A 19,934-nucleotide genomic window follows, 5' to 3' on the forward strand; every position below is an offset into this window, starting at 1 on the left:
TTCTTGGATGTAAAATTACTGACAGGCTAGATTGAACCATCAAAACCGATGCTAGAGTAAAATAAGACATGATTCACCGATGACTGTTTGCTATTTTCTCTGTCCATTTTGTTTGTGTTTTTCAGTTAAAGGTGAAGTGTGCTATTTTTGTGCCATTTATAGCAGTACCAAACATGCTTGAAAAGTTCTATTTTTTACAAAGACACAATAGTGACCACCCAGTTTTAAGTAGTTTACTTTTAAGTCCATTTATTTTCTCCATTTAAAAAAAAAACAAATGAAGCTTTATGAATTTTTTTTAGTCAAAGCAAATCAATCTGCTACAAGATGAATAACCAAAAATTGTTGTTTAAAAGTGATAAAAGGCTGATTCAATTACAGCACATTTTTTAAAACGCTTCATGGGAATGGGCTGTGGCTTTTTTTCTCACGATTCTTGTTTCCATGGTAACAATGACTTTGACTGGTGTATCTTCTTCTGGATTGAATGGCGTAGTCTTAACCAGAAATCTCAAATTAAATGGGTTTTCTTTTGAAGTTAAGCTCACTTTTCACAGAGCAAATATATAGAAGTTTTTTAGACAAAATTTTTCTCAAAATTTTTTTTTTAGGAAATAAATGAATTATTACTTTCGGAACTGTGCTGTTGCAATCTGTTCTTCACTAGTATTCCCATCCCAAACTCATGTCACTGGTTGAGCCAAAATTTAACATGTTGGACTGCTCAACCATACACATTGCTTTTAAAGTCACTTTTACACTCAATTTAAACTTTACGCAAAAACACAATTTGTAGTTGACTCTTCACAAAGTATTTTACAAATACAAAAGTATTTTAAAAATACTCAAGATATGAAATAACTCACCTTAAAGGCAGGGTGCACAATGTTTGAAAGCCAATGTTGATATTTGAAATCACAAACAAACACGTCCGTACCCAAATAGAATCTGGACCTTCCTTTGATAGACCCGCCCAACACATACACAACCCCGGCATGGATGTCGGTTATTAGACACGCCCCTTACTGCTGATTGGCTACAAGTGTGTTTTGGTAATCTGCCCGACTCCCTTTTCCAAAGCGTTTTTCAAACATTGTGCACTCCCCTTTAACTATATACTTAAGGGCTGTTCTCGCTCTCACTTGACGTGGAGGGCAGGCGTGCTTTTCTGGGGATAAAGGCCCATAAAAGGAATATGGGGTCAATCAGTTGTAACGGATCCCTTCTTTCGAAAAAAAACTTTCCGAAACTTGTAGGAAAAAGGAGGTGTGAGTTTGGCCCAGAAATACTGTGTCACAAGCTCAACTGCTTTTTTGACACTTTGCAAATGTTAAGCATGAGGGTTACAACTCTTAAACTGTGTTAATAAGTCAGAAAGCATGAAGTAGGGAATAATGGACGACAGGCCGTTGAATTTTAAGAAAAAAATGCACACCCAAGGTGGTTCGCGATGTGCCGTTACACTGCGGGTGTGCATTATTTTCAGATAATTCAAAGGACCGGAGTCAATAATCCGCTTATACCACGGTTACCAAAACATTGCTCTGGTGCCTATTTTTAAGACATTTTAAATGTTGGGTGTGTGGTTATTGAAAAATAATCAACACCCATAGAACATTTCTCAACCAATCAGAATAAAGCATTTAACAGCCCTGTGGTATAAATAGCATTAAACCCCCCCATAAAAGAAATCTGCATTATTTATTAATGAGTGCGTTTACATGCACAGTCTTACGCCGATTATGCTCAATAAACTGATAACGTGTGGGCTCATGTAAACGGGTAAAACGGTTTTCCTTTATCGGGGAAAGCCCATAAACGGCGTAAGCAAAAACCGATCGGCACAGGTAGTTTTTTGCTCATTATGCCGATTTCGCGTGGCATGTAAACACCTTAACCTGCTTTCTCACGGTTTTCTCCATGTGTGCATGTCCCCGCGTATGAAAGATGAACGTCACACGCAGAAGTAAGTGCAAAGTAACGCATAAAAGTCTCCGCTGGTCTAAAGCAGTTGGCAGAGAAACTGTGAAAATAGAAGCTCATGTTACATTTACAGGTTCTGCACACACAAGAAGAGATATAACAGTACAGCTTAAGACAGATATGCCGTTGACTTTTTGATCGACTATTATGTACTATAGGCAGTGACATCACTGCGTGCGAGAAAACTGTAATTCTCCAAGTCCCATGTAAATGCAGTTGTCTGCATAGACGGTTTATTGATTTGCATGTAAACGCATGAAAACAGTTTTCTATAATAAGCAGATTTTTTTGATAGTTATCCGCTTATTCTGTGCATGTAAACGTACCCATTGTCATTGAAGGTAAGTGTTTTGCGTGAGTACTGCGCCTTTGCATAAAGTTATTGTTATCGTCCGGTGGTGTTGCCGCAAATATAGTTATCGTTATAGTTAACGTTATAGTTATCAGTATAATGTGAACGGCCCTTTAGTCCTGTTTTATATTCCAATAATACTTACACCAAGGACAAATGCTTAGCCATCTTAACTTATTCTTATTAACTTAACTTATAATCTTATTCTGGAGTGTAAGCACACACACCTAATAAATAAGGCCAAATCCTTAGCACTAACATCTGCTCATATAATAAAATTATTCTGCTTTGTTGGGTATTTATTTGCCAAAGATATTTGTGTTCAAGATATCATGTTTTGTGGAAGGAAAAGTTGAAGAATATATTGCTCTTAGATTTTATAAAAAATCTTCATTTTTATACTAACTTTACCAGCCACAAATATAAAGAAAAGACAGATTTCATAGCCAGCAGACAGGTGGCTTAGCCTGGGATTAAATTAAGTCTTTCCTACCTCATCATCCAGAAGACTGTCTGTAATAGGCCTGGGATCGTTTTAATTCGCTCAGCTGAGGTCTCAGGCAGTAAGCGCTTATTTAGTCGTCTGAGTCTAACCCTGCATTAAAAAAAAACATTTAAAAACGAGGGTAGAATAATGGGAGATGTTGTTTTTAGCACTGCTACACTCATTATGAGAAAGGGGGACAGTTTGCTTGTTCATAGGGGATGTTACATATCACAGAAAATGTACTATTATTACCTTTGTTAATATGTAGAGGGAACTGGAGATTATAAACTCAACTGGCAAGGCAGCCCAACACACTTATCTCTGTTCTGCAGTTGCCAGGAGTCTTTTAACAAGTAGCTTGCTTTGTTCTGTCCATCCTTCATACTGGATTTCTAAACTTTTGCCCTCTTTTTCACAGCAACTGATGCGTTCTTCAGTTTTCCACATATTCATCCTCAGCATGGTGGCCGTTGACGTGATTGTGGCTGCTAGTAACTACCACAAGGGCGAGAACCATAAACTCACCAATGATGAGTTCTACCTGGCTGAGGTAAGACCTGTCAAAATCCTGCACTTACGCAATGAGATGTTGCATAATTTTAACCCGATGGGAATATAATATTTGACATTCATTGTAGTGTCAAGATGCTACAATTCAGAATGCATAAATGTTGAGATACTTTGACAATTGCACATATTTCATTTTCTTTATTCTATTCTATGATAGACTTCCTGCCTCCTGGCAATGCATTAGTTTTAATAGACACAATTTTAAATGCTCGAATTGTGAGACGGGCAAAAAAACCTTAGACTGTGATTACATTGAAATGCATCAGCAGATCAGATTATTAAAACACATCCCCATTCTTTCGCCTTAAAACACTTAGATTAAATCAAGTGAGTGGCAACGTGGGCGAAAACAGCTTGTGGGCAACACTCCATTTTAGCGAGCGCTGGTTGGGAACGTGTGTGTATGTGTCCTGTTTGCCACGCACAGCTTCTGCAATCAGTATGCAGGTGGCACTGTGGGAACAAAGACAGATAGAGAAGTGTGGCCACCCGCCCACTTCAAGCTGAAAGACAGAGATAAGGAGGAAGAAGCACCCCACATATTCACAGACCGATCCATCTCATCATTAATCCCCATTGCTTTTTATTTGAAAAAGTCCAAATGCATCTGGGGAAAAGCTGATTTATCTATCTTCTTATAAAAGTCCCATTATACAGTACATCGCACTAAAAGTATTTTGCTGTTAAAATGTGCATTTTAGTAATTAGTTCCTCTTTTGTATATGAAGAGCTCAGATGCAAAGAGCGCTAAATGCCATCTCTGTCATAATGAGATAATGATGAATGCTCTCGGCACGGTTTATAATTTTATCAAATACTTTTGCTTTAAATATGTTTAATCCCCTAAATGTACAGAAGAAGAGTTGGATAAACGACTGTGCGTGGGTAAAGAGGTTTAGCAAGTATATTAGGATATTGAACAAATATTTTACCCTTTCATCCTTTGTTCAAAAAGGACAAAAGTGACTGTAAACATTTTTAGAAGTGGACATTGTTGCATGTACTTAGAGGGTTTTGCAGCAAAAGACAATCAATTTGTTAAATAGCAATGAAAAGACTAAAGTGACATTTGTAAAAAAAAAGCAGGGCTCGCAAAATTTCAAAATCCCTGGTTAGCTCTTCGGGCAGGTGCTCTTTAATTTTTGGTTGCCCGAAATGAAAATAAGTAGCCCAAATAAAAAAATACATTGTATAATGTAGAAAATTGATTAATTCTGGATTTCCATGCAAGCAAAATGTTCCTGTCCTTCCCCTAATGTTAGTTTTTGGTTTCCAGAATGTTATTTTTCCAAGGTTTGTTTTTGGTTAGCCAGAAAAGTTTGTTTTAAAGAAAATATAATGTTATTTTTAGGTTAGTTTAACGTTCCCATAATGTATTTTTTTAGGTTAGTTTAACGTTCCCCTAACGTTTTAATTAAAAATACCTCAACACATTACACATTGCATTTAGATAACATTGTATTTTATCAAATATATAAATAATCAGTGACTTATATATATAGACACAATATAGAAAACATAAAACAGGAATATTCCCTAATTTACTGAAAAGGAATAAACATTTAATTTCCATTTAGGTTAGCAGATGTTACCTCCGTTATTAAAATTTACAACAATCAAAAGATTTTAACATCGTATTCTCTTCATGGAAATCACTACAAATGTATTTTTGTTCTCACATATTTAAGTTACTAAATGAAGAAAGAGAAATCGCTAGAATAATGTTAGACTTTGAGGTCCTGCTTCCTTGTCTGTTTATTAATTTCATTATGCTGTTATGTTAAGTTATGTGTGGATATTTATTGCCATATGAGATGTTCATTGCCGTTATATGAATACTCTCGTCTAATATTCAAATCATGTATAATGTTTGAATCTTTGAATAACTGTAAGAATACAGTTCCTTCGAAAATTATTTTTGTCAAAGTTTTGTGAAATAATAATGTTGTGATGATATTTATTGCCATATGAGACATTTATTGCCGTTGAATACTCTTGTCTATATTATGGAAATCACATAGTAGGAAATATATAATGTGGTATACTGCAAAGTTACCCTGCTAATTTTTTTTATGATGTATGTGAGATAAATAAACCTTTGCAAATCTGTTGATTTGATCCATTCCTGTCCTGACTACCAGGCTAGAGATTTTAAACATCCTTAATCCACACTTACTATCAAACAATAATATCTAAAGTATATTGTTTTGTGGAAAAAAGGATGCTTTATTATATTGTTTATGCGCTTTTCCGGAGTATGTATTAAAGCACAATGGGTGCTTGACGCATCCAACCGCATACGTAGCCTACTGCAATAAACAGGCGTTCGGTGGCTTTTTACATCAAAGGCCAACAGCCTATGCCATTTGGGGAGGGTTTTCTCCCCAAATGGCATCTCCCAATTGCCACTCTGCCACTGGTCACAAATGTTTTAATATGCAAGTTTTTGCATACAATATGTTACCAAAAGCTCTACGAACATGCATGCTTTCTGATGCTCATTGTCTCTCTCTCTGCTATCTTCAGGTTGCCTTCACTGTGCTGTTCGATTTGGAGGCTTTGCTGAAAATCTGGTGTTTGGGCTTCACTGGTTACATCAGTTCCTCTCTACACAAGTTTGAGTCACTGCTGGTGGTCGGCACCACTTTGCACATCTACCCCGATCTCTACCACTCGCAGTTCACCTATTTCCAGGTAGGAAAAGTAACTTATCCAAAGGTCCTTATTAGCATATCCCTGGACTGGATTGAGAGCATTGATGGAAACTCCTCACATTTAAAATCAATTAATTTAGTATTTCTTTTAGGCTGAGCAGAAAATTTGATTCCTCGTGAGTTGCTAGTATTCATCCACAAAACAACCATGTGTATAAATCAATAACCCACTATCATTGTTGAAAACTCCTCAGGCTGCTTAAAAGATCTCATTGACTGTGAATAGAAGCGTTTTGATAAATCATGTTACATTTGAAACTTCAATCAGAACAGCACAGACAACTTTTCATTTTTGGTGAGACACATGCAGCATTTGTAAAAAGCATCCTACATGAGTGCAGCACCTGCTAGATTCCTAACTGCCAGTCATGCACTAATGCAGACCAATATTGGGTACCGGTGGCCACAGCGGAGCTGTTCTCATAGATCTCCAGGCAGCTGCAGGGAATGGGAATGGATGAAGCCCGCACGCGTTGACAAGCCTCATTAAGGACACAACCTGCACTCTCACTCCAGTTTATCCTCTCCTCGCTGCAGGAGAGGCGGAGCTCCAACTGTGAATATTCATATCCTGCCATCGTGTCTGGGCTCATTTTGAAGCTGCCACAAAAAAGGCACATGATTCACCATGAGCAGGCACCATGCATGTAAAATGTTGATTTCTAAATTGCGTTCTATATTTTTCCATCATTAGCAATGTGAGTCATCATCACAAATAGCAATGCTTGGTCAAATCCTTTGAACGTGGCTAAATCCTTTGAACGTAATTATCTTTTTGAATTTAATTGAATTCTGTAATCAGTTTTTCTACTTTTAAACTATATTTACATTTACTAACAATTCCTGCATTTATGTGCCACTCATACAAGATGTAATAAGTCACACTGGTGAAATACTTAATACATCTTGTATGAGTGGCACATAGCTACAATTAAAGGCATTTAATTTAGTAATTGAATAAATTCCATAATTATAAATAAAAAATAAAGCAAAAAGCTGTAGCTTGTGCTGATTTAAGACACTCGCCTAGCTTACTAGAAAGGTCACTGAATTGATTTGTTTAACTGTAAAGGTTAAATTAACCTTCTGTCTTCCAGTTTGCTTAAAAAGCCTTATACATTGCATCTATGTTTCAGACAATTTCTTTGATGAGTTCAGATGCAAAACCCTCTAAGTGCATCTGACATTTTTTCTTGTAAATGGTTACCTTTTATCAGGCTCTTATTCACTTAAATGGCAACGAAAAGGTTATTAGTCAATAGTTTACAAATGTCACTTTAGTAATTTCATTAGTATTTAACAAATGTGTCTTTCGCTGCAAAACCCTCTAAGTGCAGGCAAGCTTTTTTCGGCAGAAACCTCCACTTTTAAAAAATACACTTCTTTGAAAAAGACACAATTAACAGTTGCAAAATCATTAAAGACGCAACTAGAAACATTGCAAATAATGGTAGTCAGAATGTAAAATTAAGGGAACTGAACCAAACATTCGGGTTGTATTAAGGTTGAAGTTCACAAGGGACACAAGTTTAAATGTGATCTACGGTCATTTCACGCATTATAGAGAAATTTGGTGAAAAACCAACGTGGTTTTTAACCATTTTAACGGATTGTGCCAACAAAGCAGTATTTCTGAAAGGCCTGATGCCAGGATAAAGCAAATTCAAGGGAAGGTATTTGATGAACATGTAATATGTGCCAAGAGCGGAGGTGGCGTTTAGCAGCTTTTGCATCTCAAATAGACCTTGATTTATTTGGATCTTACAGTTTGCAGTGGAAAATTTGTCTCTAGGTTAACTTCTTGGAAAAAAATCCACTAATTCCTTCCATTCCAATATTTTACTCTAGCTTTACACATTTAGAAAACCAGTTTTTAATTAGATTAACAAAACCTTAAAATATGTTTGGTTTTTTAAATGTGTGGCTGGCATGACCTTTTCTCGAAAAATTTCTGGATTATTATTAGGACTCTCAGGTCACATTAAGCTAGAAGCAAACGGATCGATATCTATTCTCCTCTCTTGATCAAAACTTGACCAAGATGCATTAATGCTTAGATTTGTTGTCACCTAGAATAAATTACTAACTGCTTGAGCAACTATGCACTGTGAAATGTTTTTTCTGAGAAACCCAAAATCAGTGTTTGCTTATTAAAAATCTATCAAAAACTCATTAGTTTCCATCGTAGTCCTCCTACTTGTTAGTTTTCAATTTATTTTTTTACAGTATATGTTAGGATACAGCAAGGTTATCTTTTGAACAGGAAGTTGGTCGCTCAACATTTTTCAGATTTTATTGGAGTCAAATGTGATGTTTACAGGATTTTGAGATATTGATTTTAAAAGATTAGAATATGAATAAAAACAAAGATTATATTAAATTAACACTGGAGATAGTGGTTGGTTAATTATGTTATTGTAAGTTGATTTCTCATTCCAAGACGTACAAAACAGTTGTAAAAAGTAGGTTTGCTTTCAAATTGCAAAATTATGTTTTTATCCTCTCTCCTTGCAGGTTTTGCGAGTGGTTCGTCTAATAAAGATCTCTCCTGCACTTGAGGACTTTGTGTATAAGATCTTTGGTCCAGGGAAGAAACTCGGTAGTCTAGTGGTGTTCACTGCCAGTCTGCTTATAGTGATGTCTGCCATCAGTCTGCAGATGTTCTGCTTTGTGGAGGACTTGGATCGTTTCACCACATTTCCACGGGTAAATCTCCCTTTTTTATGGAGACACAGAAAGTAACTGTAGATCAAAAGATGAAATGTCACGGTATGGCTCAGATAATTTGGTTTTAAATGAATTTGCTGTGAAATGTTATATAAAAATCTTTCTTTTTTGATTGCATACCTGGTACATTATAGTAATAGATCCGAATACAGTACAGTACAATAGGGTTTCTTCTGAAGTTTTAACTGTCGGAAAGACGCTTTCACCTCCAGAAAACACTAAAGGAAAAGCCTAATCCTGTGCTTGGAAACATTTGGAAACGAATGTCTACCAAATCCTACGTAGATCTAATAATATATTATTATATTCGTCAGAATAAGACACTTTTCCAAGTTTTCTGATGCCATGAGCACGAGAGGGGGCTGTCATTAGTGGTGGCTTTTATCCTCCGTTATTAGTGGGACTCCAATGATCCCTGTGCGTGCTGGGATTTGGAAGGGCTCACGTAAACAGATGTTGCTTATTTCCAAGGTGGGTGGTGTTATATCCATTGAAGATAATGAGGTTCACCTCCATGATAGACCTACAGTATTGCAAAATAATCGTCATCTGCACTCATTCAGAGACAGTATGACTGTGACCAGCTGGGTTTAGATATTTGACTTCCTTTGAAAAAAGGATTTGAAAATAGGTTTTTGTGATACTGAAGGATGCTGTTTGTATTTCTGTTCTATTTGAGCAAGGTCATTACTCTGGTGGTTAAATAATGTGTCCTATTTTTGTTCCTCTTTGTGAATGAAAAAAAATGTCATTCAAAAAAGCTGGTATGTTGAAATGACATGAAAATATATTACATTCACCTGTAAGAAATAGTTAGGCTATTTAGTGTCACAAACATTTTCAGAACAGATGTAGATACTAATATGTACCTCTGAGGTGCTAATATGAACTATATAGGTACAAATGTGTACTTTTTGAAAGGGTACAGCCTCACTTTTCTAACAATGTAGGTTTGACCTCAGTGATAATGATACACACATTTATAATATCTCCTGTGTAACTCAGAAAAGTGAATTTCATACAGATTTGAAAATGTTTTGGGCATGTTTCCCTAAAACATGTTGTTAAGGTTGAGTGGGCGAGACAGGTGTTGTTTTCTCTGATGTGTAATCAGCAAACAAAGACTGATTATTGCTTTGCTTCTTTCCCACAGGCTTTTATGTCCATGTTCCAGATCCTTACGCAGGAGGGTTGGGTGGACGTCATGGACCAAACCCTGGTGGCGGTGGGACACATGTGGGCTCCATTGGTGGCCATATACTTTATTCTCTACCATCTCTTTGCCACATTGGTAAATATAATTAGTCATTTATCTATAAGATACAAGCACATCACTTATTACTGTACAGTAATATGATGTACTGGTAAACCAATATCACTTGATTCCAGTCTGGATACTTGGCCAGTGACCAATTAAATGGTGACATACATTTCAATACCACATCAAAAGACTTGACCCAGCATATGCATGACATTTAATGAAAGCAAATGAGGCATATTGTACGCGAAATTCACAAAAAAATATTAGGAAACAGAATTATCCATGCATTATCTTTTGGCAAGGCTGTCAGTGGATGACAGTATGATCTGGAATTGGCCAAATATGAGATGATTAATCCATCTGTGGGATTTAACTGTCCATGCTATTGCCAAATATTGATTATATAATAAAAGCAATAGCTTTTTGTACATATCACACAATTGTTGCTCTGTCGTCATTGCTGCGGTTTAATATGTTGTTTTAAGATGTTATATTTATCTTTACTTAGATTTTTTTAACTTAAATAACTACTTCCCTTAAATCTTTGTGAAATTCACAGCAACATGATAACCCATCATTCTATCAGAGATATTCAAGCAACTAATGACAAGATAAAGCATCTGAGTCAGTTAACATTTGTTGTAAATGTAGTTTAGTAATGCATTTGAAAAAAGTATTTGCACATAAACTTCTTAGTACAGTCTGAACTATTTTCTTAGCATTTCTGGGAAATGTGCTTTGTTGAGAACAAAATGTACTCTGGATGTATTTGCCCTATGGTCATAATGATTTTTCTCTTTTGTTTGACTTTTGACAAGTTTGATTGAGTGTGGAGCAGGCATTTAAATGTGACATTTGAATGGAAGTGCACATTAATGACAGAACAGACCGAGCATGTAATCAAGACACGGCTGAATCATTTATTCATTTCCTGTCATGAAAAAAAAAATGTTGAAAAGGCATAGTGCTTAATGCTTTTGAGGGCGGCTTTAGACTCACAATATAAGAAAGGTATTTTAATTAAATTCATTTCAAAGCATTGATGATATCTAACACCCAGGGGCAAATTGCATGCAATGTATTCTAATACAAAAACCTTTTTAACCATCTGTAGTCTTATTAACAATCTGTAATCCTTTTAAACCAGATACCAAATGTGCTGAAATACAGCACGAGTTAGTTAAGTTGTTTGAAATTGGTTACAAGTTCACTGTAAAAAACAAAATGATGCAATGCTGTGTGCAAGTTTAATCAAATTGGTTAGACAACATTTATTAGGTTTTTGACTAGTATATAGTTACATAACTTATAAACAATTGAAATAATTTAACTTAATTTGTTAAGGTGTTTTAAAGGGGACAGAGAAATTTTTTTTTTTTACCTTGTCTTTGTTGAATAATGGTAGTCTACCCACATTCACAAACATACAAAAAGACATGCTAAACATCTCAGTCTCATAGAAATTCCTCTTTTAGAAATGTCAGCCAGAAAATGGACCAATCTGAAAAACTGATGCTTATGACATCACAGGCATCTAACTGCCCCTCCACTTTAAAATAATTGGCTACATTTTTTGAGTGGCAGCAAAGTCAGCCAATCAGTAATGAGATTGCAAGTTAAGCCAGTAGGGGGAGCCAAATCGGTGCAAAACCACTTGTTTAAAATCCCCCACCCTAATAGAGCTATCTGAGAGAGGTTTTTAGGAAGCTTATAAGGCATTACAGGCCCAAACAAAAACATTTTTGTCGACATGTCACATCACAGAACAAGGATAATACCCTATTAAATCATTCTATGTCACCTTTAATCCAAATATCTAAGTATTATCAGAAACACTTAATAATTTGTTAACATTAGTTAATGCTTAAGACTTCTACAACATTTATTAATCTTACTTCATATTCACTTCAGCACTTACTAATAAATTATTTTAATCTAAAGTTGTTTAACTGTCCTTATTTTGAAGGGCCTTCAGAAATTCCCTCAAATTGTTTTTTTTAATTCTCCAGATATGTTGTGTTGAAAGTATACAGTATATTGTACTGTATGGAGGCTTAGTTCAGTATACTCTTGTCTTCTAGATACTTCTGAGTCTTTTTGTTGCTGTTATTTTGGACAATCTTGAGTTGGATGAAGACCTAAAAAAATTAAAACAGGTAAGACATGTTTTATTTGTTATTTTTTGTGAACTGTTTAAGAAACAAAATAATTTGTACCTACAACTTGAATAGCAGAATTGCTGTGGAATAGTACTTTTTGCTAAAGCTCATCCTCTGTGAACCCCTATGACCTATTCTGAATAATACGATGTAGTTTAAAGGGGAAATATCATAAAAATCTGACTCTTTCCATGTTTAAGTGCTACTGTATAATTGGGTTCCCAGTGCTTCTATTAACCTAGAAAATGTAAAAAAGATCAACCCAGTAACTTGATAACCATTCTGTGCAAGCATGTGAAGAAATAGGTAATTGAAATTTGACTCCCCTTGTGATGTCAGAAGGGGATCTTATTATAATAATTGAGCTAGAAATTCACATACTTTCTTTGGAGACAACAGATTTAACTATTTTAAAATTTAACATTTTAAAAACGTCTTGTGAAATTTCCCCTTTAAGAACGCTCGGGCATGGTCTGGTTAATCACGCCCTGGCTGGCTTGGAGAGGTGGGCTCGAGCTCGGTTGACTTGGGCTCAGGTGTGGAACGCACAATGTGATTGCAAATCGCGACTAAGCAATTTGATAGGCATGTGAAAGGGCTGTGTGTCATCGCGCACCAAACGATTCTGAATAAAAAAGACTTTAAGTTACGATGGGTTCCATTGTTAAGAGAATTCTTTACTTCCTGCTTTGTTCAAAACAATCACATCCCAATGCAATGATGAAAGCGCACCTGGGCTCGGATCGATAAAAGTACAGTGTGTGAGTGCGTTCTTCTGGAGGAGTAGGGAGGGGAGACAATTGCGCTAGAGCACGGTTTGGTTTGGATAGTGTGAGTGTGCCCTAAAACTAAATGACTAAGTGTTTTGTCATGTGGTTGCTGAACCATTATATCATAATACATAAAAACCTGAAAAATCATGATTATAACCTTTAAAAAGTTTCTTGTGTGTTCTCAGCATTTCATCAGGGTAAGCTATGTTAATTAACACAGCTTTCATCTTGTTCTCTACTCATTTTTACTCTTTCATGAGGTTTTCATGCACAGGTAATGATGACTCATTGGATAATTAGCCTGAGGAAGCATGACCCGTCTGGCAAACGAACATAGAGAAACAAGCACCTCCTTTATAGATGCAAATAAGCTTCAGCCGTGAACAAATATAATAGGAAATTGTTTTTTAAAAGCAGCTAGGGGTCGAATGTTACTGTGGATAATAGTGTCACTTTGCTTTTCAAACACATCAGCAACATATTTCTGCATTTTTTTTATTCAGAACAAGAGAGAGGAGCCAAAAGAAAATAAGTTGCTACTCACAATTTACATGAATACATTTTAAAAGTTCTTGTAGTTCGACATGTACAGTATTTTACGAGGTGGCTTATTCCTATTAATTTGTATGACCACGTTCGTACGTTTTTGTTTTTATGTTTTGCTTCCTCCCCATGACATTGGGATTAGGGGCTTGGTTCATTATTGTTTTTTATAATAATCGTTCGTTTTTGTACGAATCACTTCACAAAACTCATAAAATAAGTTACTTTATATCAAAACATGTATCAAATGCTTAAATGTAAATACTTTTACAACGTACAATGTTACCATACTATATTTGCTAGAAAAATTTGTAAAAAAAAGTTGTGTAAATTGCTAGTGGTTTCGTGCGATCTCTTACTTTTCTCATAGAGTAAATATCATAAGCTGTGTGGTCTTTCAATCCACCAAGCTGTCAAGCTTCACGCATCTTCACCTGCCCAGATCGGTTATCCCTCAGACACAGCTGACTGATCCACGGTTCCACCTGTAAAATTGCCTATTTCATAGGTGCTTCAGGCACAGATGGGGGCCATCCAAAAATAGAGCACTAGATTGCGATTGCTCTCCAAGAATACAGGTGGCTTTTATAAAGAGCGATTCAACAACTGACCTTAATTGAAGCAAAAACAGTTCTCGTCAATGTGAAACAAATAACAGCCGGACATGATTTTGGCCTTTCCCGCCCAGTGGCTTTATGACAGCTCTTACAGGTTTTTCCATTGATGCCTTAAAACCTCCATCACCTTAAAATAAAGTAATCAGTAACTGTCTACTAAAATGTCTGGCCACCTGATGGATTGAAGGGTTTCTAAAATTGGAACATTTATCAAGGCACTATATTTGACCTTGAAAGAAGCAGTAAAAGATTTTGCTTAGTTTGATTCATTGTATTTTAAATAGCCCTCCCCTACACTGAAATCAGACAATTCATCCGTTACTCACATCATGGATAATTAGAAATTTGGGATCCAAAAAATAACATGACATAAATGAATAGGAATAACTATCTATGTGGTCTCAAAAACTGCCTGTAGCAGAATTTGAAAGATTTTTTGGGTGGGATTTCCCTTCAATTTGAACCTATTAATGATTTGCGAATTGTTACAGCACCAATCTGAGGTTGAGGTGTCTGTTGCCCATATTTACGACTCATTTTTGGCTCTTTCATCTTGGTTCATGCTATAAATGTCAGACGTGACACATCTCAAGGGACAATAACAGTAACTCACTTTGATTGATAGTGGAGCGCTGGCCGATCTGGAGAATTGATCAGCTGATGGGGTTTCTTTAAATGGTTACTGACTGTATTTCAATGTCAATCCAAGATAAGTATTAAGCCTCTTCTGATCTATCCTTACCTGCAGTATAAAATAATAGTTGAGCTATTATTTGTATTTGTGTGTTTAGCAAAATGCAAGAACGAGAACAAGTTACAAGAGGTTGACTGCAAGCCTTGCTTTAATACCAGTTTTGCACAATCACAGGCAATAATCATTTGTAATGTTTTCAGTAATATACTATGATGTGTACCAGAATTTTACACCAATAAGATTTTACAGTGGGTGGAGCTACTTTGCATGACATGTGATTGTCTATAGGCGACACTTGTTTTTTTTGAAGGAATTTGAAGGCAATATCTTTGGGATTGCAAATATGTATCTGCTCATAGACGGAGTTTCGCGTTGGTACTACAATTCTTTAGATTAACATGGAAGTGCGACTTTTAACTTATTCCCCGCCAGCCATTTTTTGAAAAGTTGCCCGTCAGCATTTTTTTGTGATTTTCAGAAAAGTTTCACAAAATGCCTTCCAGAGAAATTTTCTTTAAAAAAATATATAAACATATAAATATATCAAATGAAAGAACAGACCCTCTGCTTTCAAACAAACAAACAAACAGACAAAATGGGGGAAAAAGCGTTCTATTTATATTTTTTCTCTGCTTATAAACTGTTAAATATGGGATTTTTCTTTAAAATTAAATTAAATAATTGCATTTTTGTGAAGGAATTTTGTTAGAGATTAGATTCAGACCAATTATCAAAACATAGAGTTTAAAATTAGTAAATAACGTTTTGGCTTCAGTTTTTTTTTTCATAAATTGGGTAAGTGATAATCTAGTCACGGTATTGCAGATTGACATACAAATTCTTCAAAAACATGTTTTTTATGCAAATGTTTTCTCTTAATTGACAAGATAACTTGTCAATGGCGGGGAAAGATTCAATGATTTTTAAATATGGTTTAAATGAAATAAAACCATTTTAGAATAAAGTTACTCAATCTACTTATTAAATTATTAAAATTAGACAAAAAATATGTATTCTTATATTTATATTTCATTGATAGCTCTGACAAATTCATAATTGGCTCTGGAGTTGGACCCCCCAACCCCACCTATGAATCTGCAGTATCTGTATTTTGTTAAACAAGTCAAAATTTGTTTCAGTAATAACAGCCATGTTCGGTAAAGTCAAGGTATATTTTGTAAACAATCACAGAACAACTACATTTCCTAAAGCTGGCAATGGTGGTATATTAACTTTTCGTAAAGCAACCAAGCAGCCAGTTGTCGCGTCCCTTTTTTATTCCCTTAGAGAATAAAGCTGTTTCACAGAGAAACAGAGGGCACCCGCTGCTCTTTTTTTATACAGTAGGTGACTGTCTTCTGGCAGAAAGGTCTGGTGGGACTTAAAGAGGTCGTTTAAATTTGTTGCTGTTGCTCTTCAAGGCTGTGCAAGAGTGATTCAATACCTAGCATCTGCTTTATGTGGATTTTTGGGTTAGGCTAATTTATTCTAGAGCAGTGGTCTCCAACATGGTGCCCGCGGGCACTAGGTTGCCCTCATAGAGTCTGTGAGTTGCCTGCCAAAGCACATTCTATTATTAGCCTCAATTTTTATATTTATTTATTACATATAATTTATAGTAGCTTGGCTTATTTTTTGCATGTTAACATTTTAAACAATGATAAAATATAATCAACAAGTAAAATAAAATAAAAATGTGTAGACTATATAAAAAATAGCACTCCAGATTGTTTTATCAATTGTGGTAGCCCTTTCTCAAAAAAAAAAAAGAGATTGGAGACCCCTGTTCTAGAGCTTTACCTGGCTCATTTAATTTTACAACATGTGTTTCATTGTATTTTCATTTTTGGCATAAATTTGAGGTTTGTGCATTAACATTCTAATCTAAAAACTAAGTATCTATTATTGCAGTATATGAGATTTATAGAAATGGTGTTTTGGGGTGCTGACTCATAAATCGTTGGAATCGTTTTGGTAGCACTCCATATGAGGACCACCAGTGTTTCATCCTCTGTGATCCTTCAAAGAACAGGACTGGCTGATAAAAATGTGCATTTTGGGTGGTTATGCTAAAATTATGACTAACTGAATCCAGACAGTTGATAAGAAATGATCTTCAAGTTGTTTGTTGTCTACGCTTAGAATTTCACATTTTGTCAAAAGTTCCCCAAACAGAAACCAAAGCTGTTTTCATCCAATTTTTCCAAACATGTGCAAATATCCTGACTCATACAAGATTATTTTTAGAATAATTTCAACATGGTTTGCTCTCTGTGCCATCACAGGTGTGGAAAAAGGCAAGTCCAGGTACTTCACTGCACACATAACAAAAGAAAGGCTGTATACAGTACCACACGACGAGGTGATCAATTTGATTTGTGTGTGGTAACATTCGTCATTGTTTGCTGATTGCACCTCATGAAATTCATGAAAATGGCTTAAATCTGTCAATGCTGGCAGATGATTTGTCTTTATTTAAAGTACATTTCAAAGCCACGGACACATGCGGAATGGACATTTCTGCATTAGCAGACATTGATGAATAGACATGGATTAGGCATGAATTCTCACTTTTAGGACAGTTTTGACTCCGCCTCCATAAACTTCTACTTCTGCATCTTAGAATTCAGGTGCAACAGCACAGGTTAAAGACATTCAGTTTTGCAGCCAAAGCTTTGAATCATTTCTTCATTATTACTTTAGTATATGCAAAAATAGGTGGTGTGCAACCTGTACGTACAGTAAAAGACACACATTATATCTATATACCGTAACCAGCTGCCATAAGAGGGGGACCGACCAAGTACTTTCATACAGAAGTCATCTTTTTGTAAGTGTAGACTGAATTTGTCAGGCATTGTTGAAGGAACCTTCATGCACACACAAAATAAAGGATCATTAGCAATTAATTGCAACAGGATAAGAGGAGGCAGAGCTAATGAATATCCAGTATGATCCAAACATTACAGATGAGTCTGTGATAAGAGGAAGTGGTAAATGAGCTTCTCTCTGTCAGGACTTGTCTGTTCCTGTCATGGCCACACTGATAGCACTGATTAAAATAATGCATTTATGCTGTGAAATTAGGCTTTAATTATTAATGTTCAGCTTTGTATATGAGGATGATTGGGAAGAGGATACCTTGGTGAGATTTTATTATCTGTTGTATAAAGGCAATATCACACTTGTCATAGTGGTGTTACGGCATATCAGCACATATATATTGTCCATCATGTAATATTCCACTGTGACATGGTGATTCAAAACACACAACGATAACATTTTATGGGATAGATATTGGGTGGATGTCAGGATTCATTTGTGAAAGTAATAAGTGGTATTTTGTGGGTTGGAAACGCCCCAGTTTTACAAATCATGACCTAAATATGCCAGCCTCCCATGTGACGCTCGACTGCTGTTAGACATCACCTTTTATGCCATGTCTCCTGGCGCAGTCTATTCATTTGGCCGGTCATGAGCCGTTTCCCCTGTGATGGCCATGATTGATGGTTGTTAGTGGTTCAAGAAATCATTACTTTTATCCGGTTAAATACTAGTGAGAAGTGACTAGCACCGATAGGGGAAATTGTTATCTTTTTATTGACAGAAATCAACTAGGGGCCTTTCCCCCAGGTTGGGGTATATGTTGGTAGCGCCATGGTTAGTTGGTTGGTTGATACTGGTTGAATAAGAGGTCTTTTAGTCAAGAGCTGCAGTGAAGTTCAAATCAAGTATTTTTTTCTGAAATGTACAATATTATAGTAAAGCTGTAATGATATGTAAGTTATATCTAAAATTGATGAAAATATAAATGGTTGCTAACCTGTTTGCTGTCATTGCTAAATTGTTGTCCCCACTGGTTGCTTTGTGGAGTACTGTAGTCAAAAGAGCCAAAGTAATAGTTTGGTCACAAGATAATGGCTTATAGTGCCCTGCTTCAATGAAAGTGTATGGGATTCTCTTCATTTTATTTCCCACCAGGAAAAACCCCAATGCTACAGAATGTATTAATATTAAATAAATTGTGGAATATTGATGCTTGAGCCTTTTGTTAGGTCTAACCACGCTGCCATCTAGTGCTTACAGCTCCGATTTAACATTTTTATAAATTAAACAATATCACTGGGTCAATCTCCAGATCATGCTTCATTCCAAACTTAAGTAAAAATAATGAAAAATTATCTATCACAAAGAAAATAAAGCCTGTTTTACTGAGGACCAGTAAATATTATTTTGCCAAAATTATTTAATTCATATATTTCAAAATATTCATTTTTTTATTACCACCCATAAAAATAAAATATATAAAAATTGTATGTACTATAATGGACAGTACCAAGCATTTGGCACACAATTGTGTTCAGAGCTATAAATTATATCATCATGTACAAACATTTTATCATACGTATCCATTTTAACATTAAAATAAAATGTAATTTTAATTTTTTATATTATTATAAGGTCATGGGATTAAACCCATGACCTTATGCTCTGCTAACGCAATGCTTCACCACAGAGCTATACGGGAGCATTTATAGAGTTTAACTTGCTTCTAATATCTGAAGTTTCTTCTCATACACAGTGTGTTATTTGAGACCCTAAATATGATCTGCAGGACATTTTCTGTTCGTTTTGTTTGTCATCTGCACAAACCACATCTGGTCCTGCTCAGAAACTTCCAAACAGTTGCAATGGGGCTCAGATGTACAAACACACACATACACACCTTTGTATATTATCACACTCAGTTTAAAAGAAAAAAAAAAAACAGTTCGTCACACACATACACACAAACATGCACACTAGACCCCTCTAGCTACAAAAGTCAGGTCTGTTGCCAAGATCCCTTTCATGTCTGTATAGTCTCCGCCTTAGTACACAATGTTCTGATCTTACATACACCCCCCACCACAGCACCTGATGTGGATGTCTACAGCATGACCGTGCATAATTCATCAGTTCACATTATTCCAAAGAATAAAAACTACTTTTTAAATCTTTCATTTTATTTTACTTATTCATTAAGCTGACGCTTTTATCCAAAGCGACTTACA

General features: G+C 35.7%; 1 protein-coding gene across 2 annotated transcripts in view; it reads left to right on the forward strand.

Annotated features, from left to right (window-relative positions):
* nalcn (sodium leak channel, non-selective) overlaps nt 1-19,934 on the forward strand; it is a 109,017-nt gene that overhangs the window by 34,086 nt on the left and 54,997 nt on the right. For both annotated transcript variants that reach the window (XM_065251777.1, XM_065251778.1), the window contains 5 exons: nt 3,241-3,372; nt 5,919-6,086; nt 8,621-8,812; nt 9,987-10,124; nt 12,176-12,250. In XM_065251777.1, the coding sequence (XP_065107849.1) occupies nt 3,241-3,372; nt 5,919-6,086; nt 8,621-8,812; nt 9,987-10,124; nt 12,176-12,250 (705 nt within the window). The remainder of the gene's footprint in view (nt 1-3,240; nt 3,373-5,918; nt 6,087-8,620; nt 8,813-9,986; nt 10,125-12,175; nt 12,251-19,934) is intronic.

This window comes from Paramisgurnus dabryanus, chromosome 15 (assembly GCF_030506205.2).
Source record: "Paramisgurnus dabryanus chromosome 15, PD_genome_1.1, whole genome shotgun sequence".
Lineage (NCBI taxonomy): Eukaryota > Metazoa > Chordata > Actinopteri > Cypriniformes > Cobitidae > Paramisgurnus > Paramisgurnus dabryanus.